The 19,252-nt window shown below is 40.9% G+C and overlaps 1 protein-coding gene across 9 annotated transcripts in view; it reads left to right on the top strand.

Annotated features, from left to right (window-relative positions):
- LOC119382942 (phospholipid-transporting ATPase IA) overlaps window positions 1-19,252 on the top strand; it is a 128,583-nt gene that overhangs the window by 104,949 nt on the left and 4,382 nt on the right. For 6 of the 9 annotated variants that reach the window (XM_037650860.2, XM_037650859.2, XM_037650862.2 and 3 more), the window contains 3 exons: window positions 433-534; window positions 11,894-11,979; window positions 14,608-14,651. In XM_037650860.2, coding sequence (XP_037506788.1) covers window positions 433-534; window positions 11,894-11,979; window positions 14,608-14,651 — 232 coding nt within the window. The other 3 variants (XM_037650866.2, XM_037650865.2, XM_037650867.2) reach the window with 3 other exon arrangements.

Below are 19,252 nucleotides of genomic sequence, written 5' to 3'. Positions count from 1 at the left end.
TATCCAATACAGCCCATAGTGCAGCGGCTATGTTGCTTTGCTGCTGAGCATCAAAGCACAGTTTCAACTTGCAGCCATGGCAGGTGCACTTCAGTGGTGGCAAAATGCAAGAAACCCATGTGTGCCATGTTGTCGGTGCACACTGAATAAGTCCAGGTTGTCAAAATTTCATCGGCAGCCCTTAATACTATGATGTTACTGATAGCTCCATTTTTTCTTAAATGGTACTATTAAGCGTGTTGTTAAGATGACCCAATAACAAGGTCCGATAAAAACAACTTTTCACTTGTCAAATTACCGGTACTACATTGAAGCCATTGCCACCCTTCTTTTTCATGCACTTGACGATCTTGGTGTGATACGTATAAATGAAATGCTCGAAACATACCTTGCCAACCTGGCTTAAGCGTTCAAGCACTTGTTTACTTTCAGGATTAGGCGATCATGTTTCAAGTCTTTAACCGAAGCTGTGAGAGAAAGTGAGATTACCCATGCTGACCCCGGTCCCGTGATCCTCCAGGGAACCAAGCAGAAGTATGTGTTTTCTTCTCTAATCGCTTAGTCTCTGGAGATGCAGCACAGTACAAATTGTGCGAAGTTTAATGCATTGGTGTACAAGTGGATAGGATGACATCTCATGTTGCTATTTAGCCCGATGATTCAGCATCAAGAAAGCTTGGAACTAGAGCTTTGGGTATTGGGAAAGCTACCGATTAACATGTTATAAATTTAAAGATGTCAAAATTTTTTAATTCAATTCTTGTAAATGTTTTGAAGCATTTCAGATGCTCCGACATTTGGAATAAAAGCACTTTTCTCCTTTTCATTTATTCAAATATGGACATGCAATGAAGAGGGAATTGATCAAGAGAAATACTGTTAAGAACACAGAAGTTTTTCATGCAGTGTAAGGTCGATGGAGGAACCAAGGCCGAGCTAGAGCATCTTCTTAGCCGCCATCTATGTGATCTCGATAGGCTTCTTCGCTGCTTGAAAGAGGGCTATTTTGCATGCTTAGTACCTGCTGTTGCATGCATAGCAATTAATATCTGTTGCTTCCTGCTCACTAACGCTCCTGCTCGTGTGTCGCTGCTGTTGGCATGACAAAGCGCTTGCACCTAATTAACAACATTTCGACATTGCAGCCCGATTCCCTCCTCACAAGAAGGCAACCTTGGCTGAAGCATGTGCAAGTGTGCTGCACATTTCGTGCTGAACTTTTTTCTTTTTTTTTCTTCTTTTCTTTTGCACGAACTCTTGCTGTGAACTTCTGCACCGCTCGTGGACCTTGCCGCCTGCAAAACGCTCTTAAGCGTTGAGTCATTACATGTTTTGTGCCATCCTTTGTGTTTGTACATACACGTCATTAGAAAGACCATGTAATCATGTGGTTGCATTGCTTGGAATGTTGTCATGTAAACCCCTCAGCTCCGCTTTTCTTTTTGTAATACTTGCAAGGCAGCTTTGACTTGTTCGGGATGCCCGTGAACTGTCTATTTAATTTAACGCAATAGCATGAAGTGAGCATGCGCTATCTGTGATTTATAATAAACAGTACTCTGTTCTCAATGCATATTGAACCAGCTGCTTTAAGTGCAACCTGAATGTGTTTTACCTGCCCTAATTTGCACTATGGTGGCTGGGGTCTCTATTTTTCGTGCATAAGCTTTGCATGGTGGGAATTTGCACTGTGTGACACTTGTGAATCTTGTTCTTGAGTTCTAGATTACTTGCACAAAGTAAGGGGGCTATTTTTTTTATTAATGTGGGTAAGTTTTACCTCATGAAACCTGACTGTGATAATAAGTACAGCGGCCGATTGATTTTTCAGACTCGAAGGGGATGACGAAAGTGCCGCCTAAAATCTAGCAGTACGAACAAAAAAAAAACTAATTTAACTCAAAGAATATTGCATTATACTTCACCAGCTGCCACAAGGTTCACTAACATGCTTATTGAGTCTGCTTTGTGCGAAGTGTAATGTTTTACAACACGTACAACACATGTTGCAGTACACCGAGGTTATAAGTCACAAGATGTCTGTGTCTGTTTTGTTGTATGTTATGTGCAGGCTCATTGACATGACATTTCATGTATGCCATGGTGTCATGACAGAATTTTTGAGTAATCGAGCATGTCGGAGAAGGTCATAGGTCTGAAAAATTGGTCGTCTGCTGTACTCATAGATCGTTTACCTTTTGCTCTGTAGTAACCAAAGTCATTATGTCTGTTGCTTAAATTAGATAGTTTCCTGATCAGGGAAAATACATCCCAAGTGCCAGAATTGGTTACGGTTTATTACTATGTTGTAGCAATAATTTTTTTTTCTGAAACATGCAGTTGCTTAGTTGTGTGAGTGCTTATAACACACCCGCATGCTGTTTATTTCTCTTGTTGTCGTTAGTGTTACTAATCACATGATAGCAGTGATAACAAATGTCCTGTCTTGTGTCTTATTAAACAGCATTGCCAGGGGGCATGATACCCACTGCATGGTTTCAGCAAGATGGTCACGCGCTCACATCAATGTGCTTTCATGCAGCCACATATAATACTGTGAGAGCCAGCTTAAGTTCATATGAAAGCCTATTCTAAACACAGTTGTCTTGTCATACGTGTATTTCAATTCAAAGCACTCTGCAAAGACAGCAGCGCTGACTGCGCCATCTTTTGGTGTTGTCAGTAAGGGCACACGAAACGTTCCTTGGGCCTTATTGTTGAAACAATCATCACAAGATGGCAGTACCAGTGCTACCAACGCTTTTGACACCATTGTCATCTATGACATTCTGGTATTCCATAAACTCTAATGCTTTTACTACAGGGTCAGAAGTTAAAGTTGTCTAATGTCAAGGAGCCTCCTTTTGTCAGCTAGATATGAGTAAGAACGTCAGCAAGCGGTCCTCAATGTGATGGTTTAACAAAGGCGAAATAAACAGCATTCTAAAATATGTTTATTCCTGTGACATGAGTGTAAGCTCGTAGACAACCACCAGTGCGATTTGGTTGGTCAATTTTGAGATACAAACTTTCCATGTGGGTTGACTGGCTATAAGCCCTTGGCAGGATATCTATCTCTCCATTGAGCTGCATTGTGCAGGGCATCACGCCACATAAAATTAAAATTGGAGTCCTGGCTGCCACTGTGGTGATTGCTTAAAAACAGAAATTGCCGACATTTGTACGCCAGTGTTTAACGTGCAACGCTTTTAAGAGCACAGAGTGCATAGGCATTGCAGTTCAAGTGCTGCTGTAGAATTAAGCTAGAGTGAATCATAACTTTTTGTACATTGACACTTATTGTTGACTGAGCTACCAAGCAGGCTCAGAAGCTGGCAACAGTCTCGCTTGCAGTGTCCGAAAGCACCTTGATGTGTTGGTGTGCTGTTTGTTCCCCTCCTTTCATCGTTCTGTTTTTAGTTTTGCATTTGGCCCCTGTCCTTTTTTGTTTTCTTGCCCCAACCTTCCCCTTCCCCCAGTGAATCCCACGTCCCCCAGTGCACCGTGTATGAGAACAGAAGAGCGCTGGATGCTGCAGAAACCCGGCTCTGATATGGCTGCGCTCGCTCCTTCCACCTTGCACGTGCGCTGCTTTGTGACAACACAACATCATTCCGTGCCTGAGAACATTTGAGTCTGTGATATGTGTGGTGGATAGCTCCATTCTGGACCTGTTGTGAGCCATCGCTGCAGGGAGAGGCCATGGCTGTTGTGTTGGCGTCCCGGAGCTGGCACTTGTTTTGTTCCGTTTTATTCTCAACACTGTGGTTGTGTGTTTGCCGAAAGTTCTTCGTAACATAAGAGCTGTTTGATTTCTATACTGACATGGACTACTACTATGGTGAAGCCATGAACACTAAGTAAAGGATACTTTTAAATTTAAGTATTATGCAGATACCTATCAGTATTTCTTAATGCAGGCCTTTTACACTCACACTAAATGATTTTGACTTCCTGAGGCCATTAAAATATGCACATTTAATTGGCCTCTGGAAGTTCAGCTACAATATGGTAAGGATGTGCGAATATTCAAATATTTAAAATGTAGAACCAAATAGCCACTATTCATATGTATGAATGTTTTTCTGATAGTTTCCGAATATCTTGATATAATTGCACCCAAATAAATGCAAAACTGGTACAAACGTGTGACAAATATCATACAATCGAGTGTAGTATAGGCAAAAGTGATGACAGCTTGCGTAGGGCAACAGACTGCGTTGCTCAACGAGACCATGCCTTACTCGCTATGTACAACGACCATTCACACACTCTGAAGAGTGCTTTGCATCGAAGAATCTGCTTATTTGTTCCTGATACTCCATTTGTGTGATTAATGTTAAAATTACGAATACTAGAATGTGAACATCTTTTTTATAGTTCTTATAGAGACTACTATTCAATGTTCGAAAAGTGTTCGATATTCGATTTGGTTCATTTTGCTTTTGGCACTCTTTGCACACCCCTACAAAATGTGTCCTGCACATCCAGGTGGGACGAATATTTTGTACACTTTGTAATAAGTTGTGTTAAGAGGTGCTTTCTGTGAGGAAAGCATGCGTGTAACGATATCAACAACTAGCACTAACTGAGGTTTTCAAACCCTGTCTTTCATTTTTGATGCAGGAGGGAAGCATCGCCGCAGATGACGGAATTTCGTTCATTAGCCTGATAACAAACAGACTACATCGGTTTCTTACATACACCTCACAGAGAGAATATTTTTTATACAAATGGGAATAATGGAGTCATGACATCATTTTTAAAGCGTTCAGCATCCGTAAAATAAAATTAATCTTATAAGTGGCGTGTTTGCATTTGAATTCTGTAAACCCCCTTCTCAGCTTGGAAATGATTGACAGCATAATCATTATAGCAAAAGGGTTGCATGTGTGCAATACATGGAATGAGCAGTATAAAATGTACAGCACAGCTGTGGCTACCTTACTGACCAGTAACTCTAAAGATTTCTTCACCTTTCACGTATGACTGGAGGTGATGTGAACTTGGCGATGCATTCCCAGAATGCAGCAGCTCATCTGAATTATGCAGCCTGATCGGACAAATCCTACTGTGGCATATTTCAACATTGTTACTCTGAAAGATACTCGGAAGCTGGGGCGTTCCCATCGCCCAAGTTTTATCTGCAGTTCATTTGTATAGCGGACATAAAGTGTATGCTTTGACTGAAGAACATTTGTCCTCCAGACTGAACTCATTTAACTAAGGGGTAGTGTGAACCTTCCAAGACAAACTTTGCTCAAGAAGGGTGTGATGATTCGTTAGGCTGCGGGCATGTCGTTACCATCGTTGTACTGGAATGGATATTAGAAACTTCTAAGCACATCTTCAAACATGCAGTCCCAACCCTGTTATAATAAACCATTTAACGTGAAGATAAGATCTGTCTGATATTCGTTTAAAGCATATTTTCATTGCATACTGATATCGCGGAGAAATATTTCGGATTTGCTTCTTCATGTTGCAGTTTATAAAATTGATGTTTGTTTAAGAGTTCTGATTGTGTTGCTGTTCAAGGAATACAGGGTTACTAGACACACACATGAACAACTGTGTTGTTAGGGCCATCTGACGGCACAGAGCTTAACCTGAGAAGGCAAGCAAACATTACTGCAGCTACTAGCCTCATTCTACTTTGTAGATGCCGGTGTAAAGCATTGGCCGAAATGTGCTTGGTTAACGTATGCAGTGTAGAGAATTTTTTGGCGTCTTCACCTTCGACAAAATCACTCATTTCACAACAATGTCTCCAACACATTGTGATTTGACATCGTGTTGCACGATGTTGCGGTCAGCAATTGCTACTACTCCATGTCTCTGGTGAACTGGTATTTCAGGGAACACACTATTTGTATGGATAAACTACAACTCAGTATCGTTAGACACCAGCCCAGTGCCTGTTCCATGTAGTGACGACAGAGGCTCGAACGTTGAAGATTCCATATTGAAAGCACATTGCTCACTGTTTAGTACAACTACTGATGACATTCCAGCCGCATGGTACATCTTTACACCCAGTATTGAACTGGTGCCATTCCAGCAACACATGAACACTTGTTTTTACCGTATTGCCTGTTGCATGTGTACAGATAGGGCACAAACTCAATCTGTTTATATTCATGCTTGGCAGATGCATGTGCGGTATGTTTTTTGCATCAGTTAGCTTCTGCATGCTGCACCATTTGTTTTAGCACATCAGCTGGATTTGTGTGCAAAAATTCCCTGTTTCATTTTTACACCAAAGACATGTCTTGTGTTCATTCCTGTGATTATTTCCTTCAATGAAAAATTTTGCAATAAACTTTGACCAACAGCTTAATATGTGGCAATTCTTGTTCATTCTCTGGCCAAAAAAAAAAAAATAATTAGATTGTCATGTTGCTTTAAGGTCTCAAACATAACATTTATCTGCATTATGCAACTAATGAAGCTTTATGTAAGCGTATGCATACCTGAATATGAAGGAAATGCACTTGCATTTTTCATTGCTAAATCAACTTGAACATCCAAGCACTGAAAAGCTTTTTCACAGAAATCGTCAAGTTTTAAAATTCAAATTTGAAGCGTCAGCTCATTGGCTATAAGCTGTGAATTACAACAAAATAACATACATAGCTAAATTTACAACTCCAGCCTCACAACAGAAAAGATGATGTTTTAAACTGTGCATTTTAGCAGATTGTTAGGCATGTAGAGGTGTTCTTACTTTTCTCTTAGAGATGCTAATTTGTGGAGCACTCGTAAAGTTACAATTTTATGCAAGTAAACCAAAGTAAATTTGGCCATTTTAAGTCTCTTAACAGATTTTGGCAACGATTGGCAGGATGGCATTTGAACTTGTTGTGGACTGTGCAAGACATCCATGAAAAACGTGTAACCCAAAAGGCAACTGAATAACCAGACTTCACTATAAATGATTCCAGCAGGAACCCATCGGACAGAAGTTGAGGCTATCAGTTACTTGACATGATGCTAAGGGCCTAGCAACAAGTGATAGAAAGAGAAATGGTGCATTTAACGTTAAAAGGCGGTAAGACCGCTGTGTAAATTGTTGAATGCCAGCAGATGCAGCTCAGGTTGAAAAGTAAAGCAGGTCATGTAACGCATAGAACTGAGAAGTGTTCATCTGCCATAAAAAAGAGCGGCTCCCAAGACGAGCCACATGCGGTTGAAGGCCGTCGAAGATTGGACGGAACAATGAGAAGGCAATTTGCTGACAGGGTTGGCTTGCTCAAAACAGGAAGAAGGTAGCGGGAATGTTCATCGAAAAGGCCCGTTCATTATTGATGACTTACACAGGCTGATATTGCAAGTAACTTTCCTCGGGTGGCATCAATCTTAAAGGGGCCCTGCAACATTTTTCGGCATGGTCAGAATACTGGCAGTTGATTCTTAAGGTAATAAGCTCTTCTTTTATGGTGAAAGCTGTTATGAGATCACAACAGCCATTTTTGATGCCGTAGTTGTTCGCCGCCACCGCTGCCGGTGTCCGTAACCGCTATCGCGCAAAATGAGAAAAAAACGAAATTAGAAAAAAAATATCCAGACTCGGATGGCAGTCGAGTGTTCTACCACAGGGCCATGCTGGTGCTTGAAACTCCTTTGCAAGAAGACCCTACACAGGTGTCATGTCGAGCAGGCAATCGCATTAATATACGTAATATAGCGTGGTAGAAAAGTATAACAACCAATTCACACAATGTGAATTGCACGAGTGTGTGGTTTAAAGTTTCCCACCCACTACGAAGTGCTTGGTCATAATTCTTCATCATCATCAGCCACATCATTGACGAAGTGCACATCAAGCCTTACAGATGCGTAGCGGGTACCTCGCTTTTTCGCAGAATGACGAGTAATGGCATAGTGGGGGCTTCCCTACATCACGAGAAGTATGATTTATGGGGTAGTGGATACCCTGCAAGTGTACTTGTATTAGTTGCCCCAAGATAGTTTACAACGGGCTCTAGAAAGGCCGCTCTTTCAGCTTTTGCTGTGACTGTGCTGCGTGTTCGGCGCAGACCTGGCGTTTTTGTAATGAAGCCATTCAACGATTATTAGGAAAAGTGTTGCAGGGCCCCTTTAACATAACATGTTCGGGTCGGGTCACTTTGACTGAATAGAGACTGATTATTTGGATTTATGTAAAGGTTAAGTGAGCGACAGTGCAGGTTTGGTCGGTGCTGCTCATAAGTGCGCATATTCACTAGCTCACGATTCGTATTTGGTCCATATTCATTTTTCCGAGGAGAGAGGGATTGTTGGGGAGTATTTAACCCTTTGAGACGCTATGTACACAGTAGTGTACACCACTTGTTTTTGATGTTTGTGTCCACTAGGGAATAAGAAAGAGCAAGATACATTGAGCTTTGGATGAATTGAACCTCCTGCATAATAAATTCATCTTCATTTAACTTCATTTTGCAGTTACTGTTGCATATGATAACTTTGCTTAAGGCACTACCATGTTTGACGAGTCATTCGACGTGCCGCTTCCCGCGAGCCACGTTAAAAGTATAATGTTTTTCTTTGCTGAAAATGGACATAACTGAAAACGAATTTGCATGATATTGTTAGCTTGAGATTTCATTCTATTTATGCAAAAATAGAGCATGAATGACTTCAGAATAAATAGATATTTAATTACAATTTAATTAGGATTAATTACTATAACACATAAATAAACCTATTATGACAATATTTTTGTTGGAATGAAATATCGAGTACCTCGAAATAACGTATCGATATGACGAAATTACAGGCAGGTGGCATCTTCATAGGTGGCGGCAGAAAGGGTTAAGGGTGTGAGTGGACATGAGTACAGGAATAGAAGTCGTGTTTATGTAGCAAAATTTAATAACGGTGAGTGGCTGTTAGTGAATGTGAGTTGCTGCTGATAAATATGAATACAAGTGATATGACTGCAAGTGGGTGTTTGTGAATAAGAGTGTGTGAGAGCAGCAACATGAATGAGTGCTGTAGAGCGCAAGAACACATAACTGTGAGTGAACACGTGGCCTATAAAAATACAGTTGTGTGAAAATGAGTGAGTATCCGCTTGTTATGCCAACCTATGATGGGTCATTCCACGCCAATCGTCCCAGCCATATCGGCAACCATCTCAAATGTACGCAAAAAAAAAAGTTTGCTTATTTAGTGCATTGAAAACAGTGAATTGCTAGAATATTTCGGATTGAAACAAAATTTTGGTCACGTGGGAGCCTTTTGAATGCCGCAGAATGTCATCTGAGTATGGTTTGTCAGAAAGATTATTCTGAGAGTACCTTTTCCTGTTTCAATACCAAAGTTGGTTTAGATATTAAGCAAAGCCGTTTGTGTCAGATGTTTGAAGCTCAATATATTGCTGCAATTTTTCTGCCATATACACCTCCAGAAATTTTGCCAAAATGTTCTTTGTCTTCATTTTTTTCCTTATAATATTGTGGCGCTATGTATGAATATTTGAGCATGTGCCCTTTTGTTCATACGGCAGCTTCCCAATTGAAGTCCTCAACTTCAAAAATTATTTTCTTCCTTAAAACAAAAATTGTAATGATAAAACTTGACATATAAGAACTATTTATTTCCTTTCAATTGAGAGGTATAAAGCTGATTTTTAATTTGAGCACCACATGGTGTAAATTGTGTCTCAATGTGGACCAAAATGATGATTTTGTCAAATTTGTGATTTTTTTTTCTTCTAATGTTTGGAAACATCAGTTTTCTGAAAATATTTTTAATGCAAAATATACCTCCTGTAGAGTCAGTATTCATTACGCAGATATTCATACATAGCGCAATATTATAAGGGAAAAACTGCAAACATAGAACATTCAGTGAAATTTCTGGAGGCGTATATGGCAGAAAAATTGCAGAAATGTTATTGAGCTTCGAACATCTTACACAAACGCCTTTGTTTGATATCTAAACCAAATTTGGCATTGAAACAAGAAAAGATACTCTCAGAATAATCTTTCTGACAAACCACACTCAGACGATATTCTGTGAAATTAAAAATGTTCCCACGTGACCAAAATTTTTTTTTGCTCCGAAATATTCTAGCAATTCACTGTTTTCAATCCATTAAATGAGCACAATTTTTCTTGGGTACAATTGAGGTGGTCGCCGAAATGGCTGGGACGTTTGGCGTGGAACGACCCTGATGCAGTTGCTCACTAAAAAAGGGAAGGAACCATGTCTATCATGCATGTTGTTTCCTATGGTTTCATTTCACTGCATGCTATCTTCAGTGGCCATATTCGTGCACAAATTGTCCTACAACTGCACAACACTTGACAATAATTTTGTAGTTTCTTAAATACTGTACACTGCTTTTCTTCTATGCACTGCCATTGTATAACATTCTAGAGCAGGAGGAGAAGGTAGCGGAAGTAAAGGCAGGAAGGTCAACCCGAAGCGCGTCCGGTTTGCTATCCTACACTGGGGGAAGGGGATTAAGGGATTCTAGAGGAGGGCTAGTACATTGACAGGCAGCAGAGTTTAGAGAGTCACTGGTAGACAACGTGGAAAAATTTTCAGAGCCATAGCATGGATACTAATACCACATACATTAGGCCAGGCATCTCGAGTACAAAAATATGTTTACTGCAGGTATTTTGCACTCTTTAAAGGAAAGCACTGAACTATTTGTCATGCACAGCTGTCATTAGTTATCTCAATGACGGTCCTTTCTTGCAATAAATGAGGCTTAATAACAACAGTGCTGCAGAGCAATGCGTTGAATTTCTCGTCAATCCCGGTAATACACCTCTTGAGATACCTTTGTTTTGCATTAGCTTCCTTGCTAAGGTGACTCATAATACTTTCCTCGAATAGCAGCAGCTTATGTTCACAGGCTGGGCTACGTTTGAGATGCTCATGTTACCATCACTAGACGGAACATTCAAAAGTAGGTTGCATCTTCGCGTAGAGACATTGTGACATGCCTGCATGTTGCTAGACATGATCAGCAACTCAAGCCCGGGCGTGACGAGTTCACGTGTATGCAGCCTTACTGAGCATTGTGCTCACTAAAGAAGCAGGATTGAAGTAATTCAATTATTTGTTGTTGCCACTTTACAAGTTTGCGCGTCTGTCTTCGTCGACAGGCTGCAGCATAATTTACTACACACTTTACACTTGGTGTTTAGAAGACTTTGCATAAAACATTTGCAAGCTCGACATAAGTAGTTTCAGTTTGAATTGAGCATTTTAATGCAATGACTTTTGTCCTAATTTTACAAACCAAGTTAGCGTTTTTTGTACATTAGTATGAGAGATTGTAGTTAGTGGCAATGTAAAGTAATAAGTGCAACTTCTAAGGACCACAATTTTGCCTACAGAGCTTGCTGGTAAGACAGGGCCTATCAGTATCTTGTCCTCATATCATCAGTCTGCATTTGTATTCATCCTGCAAGATCTGGTTTTCTAGCCTTCAGCAAACGTCTTCTAACTACTTCATTTAGACGCAACTCATACACAAACTCAAATTGGCACATTTAAACTACTGTTTGGTTCTTGTTCACGTTTGCGTAAAATGAGGGCTAAAAGTATCTGTGATGTCCTTATTGACTAATGTACTCCACAGATTTTTTTTATATACAGAATTTATAGGTATATTGGAGCGAATGCTTACTGTATGAAGTTCCTAAGCACAAATGACCTTTCCATATGCATTGTAGTAACCAGCTTACAGGAGGTCGCCATTCTTTAGAATTAGTGTGAGGATATTGTATGGGGTTATCTTTCTGAAGGGCTTGCTGTTTTTCTGACGAAATGCAAAAGTTTATGGTGCATTTAGACTCAAGGGAGTGCTAAAGACTACACATGCTGTGTCCCACACAAACAGCTTCACCAATTCCCTCTGTTGATACAGGTTGACAGAGACTGCACGACTGCTGAAGAATGTCTTCATGAAGCCTGTCACCACAGCACACGTACCAATAGAAGTGGAGCTAAAACGTGTGTGTCCTTTCCAAGCTTTACTCATGCTTCCTTAGTGGATACCTTGCCTTTGTTGTATAACTTTACTCACACTATGTTTAGAGGGATATTAAAGAGAAGCGGTAAGCTCAAGTCAGATTGCTAAAGCACACATCCGGAGTAACCAGGCAGAATAAGTTATAACTATTAGGTAGAATGGCGAAGGCTTGGTAAGCTAAAAAGATAAGGCTGGCGATTGAACTTCATTTTCGTCCCACTAAATCCAGCATGCATCATTAAATTTAGCAGCCCATTATTGGTATTTAGACATTTATATCGGCAATTTCAATACCTTTTTAACTGACAATGATTAGGTATGTATTAAAAATAATCAGGAACTCAGCCTGAAAGCTGAGAATGTTTTCTAAAAAATTGCCCAGATTTAGAAATTTGCTGTGAAAACTATAAAGTCGCATTGAACTCATCAATACAATGGTTCCATCACTTGAAAGATGGAAGTGTTGGCCTTCTCCTTCCTATTAATTGACCATATCTGCCTGTTTAATTATTGCAAATTGAGAACTTTAAAAAGAAGCTGTCTTACCGGCCTAAATTGGTTCACTTCATCTCTTTAATGTTCCTCTATCATTCTTAGTACCTCTTCTTTTCGTGTGCGTGACTGTTACCTTGCTTTTTGATGCCTCTTTAGAGCCTCAGCAGTTTAAAAAAATACTAATTCCTCTGCATTGTGTTTCCACTACTGCTTCTGTATGTAACACATTGCTGCTACTATCTTGGGAACCCTGGAGGCCATGCACAATACTTTTAAATTAATAAAAATTGAGATGTGTTTTCCAACACTGTAAAGAGATGAAACTTTCTCTCTGCAGCTGTGATCTACAAACATATGTCCTCGACCAATGCCTCCTCTATTTTTTTCAGTGCCAGTGTAAACGCTCGCTCATCAACGGGAACCGTGGGTCCGTCTTAGTTCAGGGAATTTCCGTGGTGTCATGCCACATAAGGGGTAGGGCTGCATGCGTCACACGTGGGTCTGAGCGCTCAACGCTCCTGCGGTGGTAGACGTGCTGTCCCTTTCCTATTCACGCGTCTGTAAGGTTTTTTTCCTTCGCACTCCTTCCTTCGTGGCTCAAGGCAAAGCGCCACACCGCACAGCGCTCGTGGGGAATATATTACAGTCCTCCCATGCAGAAGCGTCGCAGTGACGCGTCCCGCTGACAGCGCCCATAGCACCACATAAGGAGACGTGCCATCTCAAAACACCGCGCCTTTTTGTGAGCCAGCGTGACAGCATACATAGTAATTATGAGGGACGCAAGACGCCGCTCCACGGATATAAACACAACTTAACAGAAAATTAACTCCTCTGACTTCCTTTGTGAGGCACCACCTAAAGGGTACTCTCCTCCAAGAACGCAAAGCAGGCGCGAACGCTACGCGACGAAGGAAAGTAGGAAAGAACCAGAGGAGAGACAGGTGAACAGTCGAATCGGGAACATCTGGCTGGCATTGAAAAAAATAGAGGAGGTGCTACCTCGACTGTACACCGATAGTGAAAGCTAGTTCATGTGAAGAGTGAAGAACTTGGTGGGTGGGGGAGGGGGGGTTCTCTTGTTCTCTTGCACAGCATAGTTTTCTTGCCAAGTTTCCACCTTATTTGAATGTTTTGGTAAGATTAGTTTCAGAAGTGTTGTAGCATTGAAAAGAGGTCTCTGTTTTATTGAGACATCACATTGAGTATAAAGTGACTTTAACAGTGATTTGTAATTCGAGAACATGGTCGTACTGTTACATAGGTTGATACAATTGAAACTGCCATGCATTCTTGCTTGCATTGCTCATACATTGCTTTGACAGCATTACTTCTTTGAACCCACACTCGCTGAGAAGACATATTTTCACCCAAAACTTCTATTTCACATGTAATGGCATTCACATATTCACACCTAAACTATAAAATGGCTATAAACCATAAATGGGCTTGTTGGGGCAGTATAAGAAAAAAATTTCAGTACCATCTTCAAAAATATAGCTTGCTTGGTTTTTACGCACACTGACACCAGCTTTCCATCATGTCATGGATTCTGATGGTGTCTGCTTGGGCATAACTATTCTTTTGCTGTATAAGATAGACTGTACATATTGTATTTTAAAGGAGCTAAAGACTCAAATGAGCAAGTTTCAGAAGCCATAATGCCCAGATGACCAAAAAAAGAATACTTCGAAATATACAGCCCTGTACTGATGTATTAGGGATGGGTTTTGGCATATACTGCAGAATTTATTATCAGCCTAAATTTATTTGGTATTTTTTAAAACCGTATGAGCGGCATTCACTTTTAACTTCAACTTTATTCTCAATTTTTAAGAATAAAGATGAAAGTATAACAAAAAAAAACGGTGGTCATGTTGACTTTATGGCCACCACAACTACAGTATGATCCAGGGCAGCTCACGAATTTTTATGGTGGTTACATTGAATGGTTGGGTATAGCACAGGTATTCAACAACGAAGTCAGCTGCTAAGGTGAACATTCCTTCTGGCTTTACTGTCTGAAACTTTGTTGCATGAGTGCGTCTTTGTTATTTTGTAATGCTTACACAATAGCACATCAAACACACATTACTTGTTTTTATCACTTGCAGATGGCTACGCCTTCTCTCAAGAAGAACATGGAGTAGTGCCTCAGGTGACCTTGATTCTCTTTGACTTTACTGCGGTGAACTTCGTTGTTTTTTTGTGTGTATGTGTGTGTGCTTTTTTTTCTGGACTATGTATTATGTAATGTACAGAGCACAGCAGAACAGGATAAGGAACAGGTTTACTACTTTTAGTACAAAAAGGATAAGTGGCTCACAGCATCTGAAGTAAAATAGAAGACAAGTGATTCAAAACTGCATGCATATATATATATTAGAGCTGTGCTAGTAGCAAAATTTTGGGTGTGAAGCGAATTCGAATATTGAAGTGTGAGTGCGAATCGAATAGAATATTTTTCGAATATTTCTCAAATATTTCTAGAATATTTTTCTAATACTTCGAAGCGAAATTGCAGAAAAAAAAGTTAGAGAGGATTCCTAAGCATATTCTTGTGAGATAGCAACATGAAAGTGTTTCTTTTCGCTAGGTTGATGAAGCACTGGCGGGGTGGTGTTTCATAGTTGTCTTGTCAAGATTGAGGCAATGTAGAAGCCGAATTCTATTTGTGCACATGATTTGGTGCAACCAAAGTGTTGCCGACAACACTTTACACGTGATAGGCAAATATGCCATTTCCTCAGCCTCTCCTCGATTTCAACTTCTATGGAAGCCCAACTGATGTGGCGGACAAGGGTGTGCTCCCTTCAAGTCCGCAGTTCCAAATCTACCTCGTGGACGTCGATATATAAGAACATCCGAAATTTTGGGTGCTAAAAAGCATCGGCGTCCGATTTTTTGGACTTCCTGCCCAAACTTCAGGCCCAAAACAGCTTTAATTGAGCCCCCAACTCTGCCACATCTTTCATCTCCATGTTAGAACCAGCGTTTTCTTGAGTTAATACATTTACGACCGTAGCAGAGCTTGAAAGGCAGCTTTGCCGCAATAGGGGGTGTGATGAGGTGAAGCATATTGAAAATCTAGGGACCACTTCCAATCGGACGTTGACTGTCTTGGCAAAGTTCGATTGTGACGTAGCTTGAAAGGCAGCTTTGCCGCAATGCCGGCGTGTGATGAGGTGAAGCATATTAAAAACCTAGGGGCTACTTTCAATCGGACGTTGACTGTATTGGCAAAGTTCGATCGTAACGAAGCTTGAAAGGCAGATTTGCCACAATACAAGAGTGTAATGAGGTGAAGCATAAAAAAAAAAATTTGAAGGGGTCACTTGTTGACTGTATTTGTTTTTGGGAAGTTGGAATAGTTCGAATGGTAAAATTCCAGTGCGAATTGAATCGAATAGCAAATACTATTCGAAAAATATTCGAAATTTCGAATATTCGCACACCCCTAATATATATATATATATATATATATATATATATATATATATATATATATATATATTGCTCAGTGTTTGTATACAATTAACGCCATTTTTTCAGAATGTACTTTTTGAATGTTGCCTCGAGACCCCTACAGGCATTTCTGCCTCCAAACCATTCTTACACGTTCTGACAAATATGCCGCTGTATAAACGTGAAACTGAAAACTGTATTGTGTATCCAAGAACTGATGCCCTTCTGCTTTGGTCTCGTATGAGACTGGCAGTATCGAAAATAAATAAATAAAATAAATAAAACATATTCTTTATTCCGGTGTATCACTTTTAGTCTTTATATCATTTTGTTCTTGTTCTCACATTTATGTAATTAATTTTGAGTGTCTAACATGCTTACAATTTTTTATACAACCGTCATTATCCCTTGTAAAGAATTATTGGCCCAGTCGAGCTGTTTTTTGGGACAGCTGTTAGCCTATGGCACCCACCAGAACTCTTGTATTTCAGGAAATAAATCTGTGTTGTACATATTGCTGTGTGTAAACACATCCTGAAGAAATGCACGCGGCACTCTTGATAATGCTTTTATAAATGACGCCATCTTATTTGGTCTCATTGCTACATAGCATCAGAAAATTTTGTGGTGTGTCATTACATCACAATAACATTAATGGTGGCAGATCTAGCATTTCAAGACACATTGTATGAGTGTTTTGCAACCTTTCCACTTGCCAAGTGTCATCATTTTAAGTATGAGAAATGCGTGATACAATTTCAACAAGGTTAAGAAATGTCGGTACTTTGGAAGGAACACAGTGCAATAGAGGATGGGGACAAAGAAGGACAACGCGTACACAGAGCACTTACTTGCAACACTTTATTCATAGGATGGGAAAGATGAACTACGTATGCCTCTGACATGCGCCACAAAAAGCAAAAATTATAGGTTCATTTTTATTGAATGTTGTAGGTAGTACAAGCGAACACTGCACACAGTAGCATGCCATTCAAAGCCTGGATATGATATTTCACGGGATGAAAGCACTATCGAAGGAGTACTGACACACGTCCTTTGATGGCACTTTCATCTCGTGAAATATCATATCTTGACAGGCTTTGTATGGCATGCTACTGTGCGCAGTGTTAGCTTGTACTATCTACAATATTAAGTAAAAATGATTCTGTAATTTTTGCTGTTCGTGGCCAACGTTACTAGACTAGGTCCAGTTTACAAACTCTCCGCCGGCGCCGTGCTTCGCTTGTGTCTCCGTTTTCCGTTTGGCCGACAGGTGGCAGGGGCATTCCATCGAGATCCACACTCGCAGCTCGCAAGGCTGTGCTCAGGTGCTCAATGTGCACGTTTATCTACATTTAACCGTGTGGAAAACCTCAAATGCATCGCTGCAACATAGCTTATCTTAACGTATCCAGTCGTTGTGTGTGTCACTTCTATCCCTTGTCGGGCGTCTTCTTGACTGGTTTTTGCCTCAGCGTCATGTACCAACTGACCCAGACTTCGACCTTATAACATATCTTAGCCACTGGTGTTTCCTGTGCTTGCTTCAAAACATGTGAGCGCGGCATGCTTTAGTCTCGAGTCCAAAGCTCCTGGAACATCGGGCGTTTCGCTACCATTTAGTAACTTTGTTCGCTACTTTCCCGCATGCCCTGCTTTTTTGCAATTAGCCTAAGGTTATAATGCGCTTCATTTGAACAAAACATTTTGCATTTCTATTTCTATACAAACGATTCACACAGAAACCCACGCGCGTCGCAACTAACGGCCGTGGCTTCCGTGCTCGTGAGCACCCCCCTTTCAACGTAAATGCTGCTTCATGATAGCTCGGCGGGCTAATCATGGCCACTGTACTCGCTAGCGATTCAGCGTAGATTAGAAAGCAACAACGCAACAGGGCTTTCATTCATCAGTTTATTCAGGTGTATTCACTTCTGCCTACTCCTACTGCCACGAAATAAAGGATAAATGCGCTGGTTGTCCTTCCACTTTTAAGTAAACTTAAGTTCACACTCCACAAATCTCAAGTACTGGCTGGTACGAATGTCCTCCGCAGTGGTATAGCGGTTACGGTGCTCGGCTGCTAACCTGAAGGTCGCGGGTTCGATCCCGGCCGCGGCGGTCGCATTTTAATGGAGGCGAAATACTAGAGGCCCATGTACTGGCGATGCCAATGCACGTTAAAGAACACCAGATGGTCGAAATTTCCAGAGCCCTCTACTGCGGCGTGCCTCATAATCATATGAGGCACGCCGCATTTTGTATTTTTTTTTTGTCAAACTGTCTCATTCTTGCTTGCTTGGTTACGACTCGTACCATTACTTATATTTTTAGCCAACATTGTATTTATAGAACGTGTGCATTATGTTTTTTTTTTTAATGTACCACTCCCCTCTATAATGCCTCTGGCCCTGAGGGTAATTCCAATAAATAAATAAAAAAATATCCTGGCGTTGGCACGTAAAACCCCAGATGCTTCGGCCGGTACTTACGAGGGTGGTCTGAAAAGTTCTCGGCCTCAATAAGAATCACGCGAGCGAGAACTTGTAGCACTCATGTGCACGTTCATACAAGTCTCTGCAAGTCTCAGATGAAACGCCATCTAGTGCCGATTAGCAGTTTGGCTTGGACAGTTGATCACAATGGGTGTAGTGTGAAGCACCGGAAGGCATGGAGAAGCTTGAGTACCGTGCGGTGATAAAGTTCTTCGTAAAAGAAGATTTATCTCGGAATGAAATTCACCAAAGGTTTGTTAAAGTTTACAAGCAAGATTCACCTTCATACTCCACAGTCAAGAAATGGGCTGCTGAGTTCAAACGGGGGAGAGAGAGCATTGAAGATGACCCACGCGAAGGGCGCCCAAAAAGTGCAACAACTCCTGAATTGATTGACCGTGTGTACGATATGGTTTTGGAAGACAGGAGAGTGAAGTTGCGTGAAATTGCCGAGGCTGTTGGCATCTCAGTGGAACGTGTATGCCACATTTTGCATAACGAATTACATATGAACAAGCTCTGTGCAAGATGGGTGCCGCGCATCCTTACTCCTGAGCAAAAACGCAACCGCATGACGATGTCACAGCGTGCTTTGGAGCTGTATAACAAAAATCCAGCGGACTTTTTGCGCAGATTTATAACAATGGATGAAACTTGGATTCACCATTACACACCAGAATCGAAACAACAATCAAAGCAGTGGACTGAAGCCGGGTCCTCTGCACCAAAGAAAGCCAAGTCAGTTCCCTCCGCAGGAAAGGTGATGGCCTCTGTTTTTTGGGACGCTAAAGGCGTTCTG

The sequence above is a fragment of the Rhipicephalus sanguineus genome, chromosome 2 (assembly GCF_013339695.2).
Source record: "Rhipicephalus sanguineus isolate Rsan-2018 chromosome 2, BIME_Rsan_1.4, whole genome shotgun sequence".
In the NCBI taxonomy this organism is placed as follows: domain Eukaryota; kingdom Metazoa; phylum Arthropoda; class Arachnida; order Ixodida; family Ixodidae; genus Rhipicephalus; species Rhipicephalus sanguineus.
This window is presented reverse-complemented; position numbering and strand designations above follow the sequence as displayed.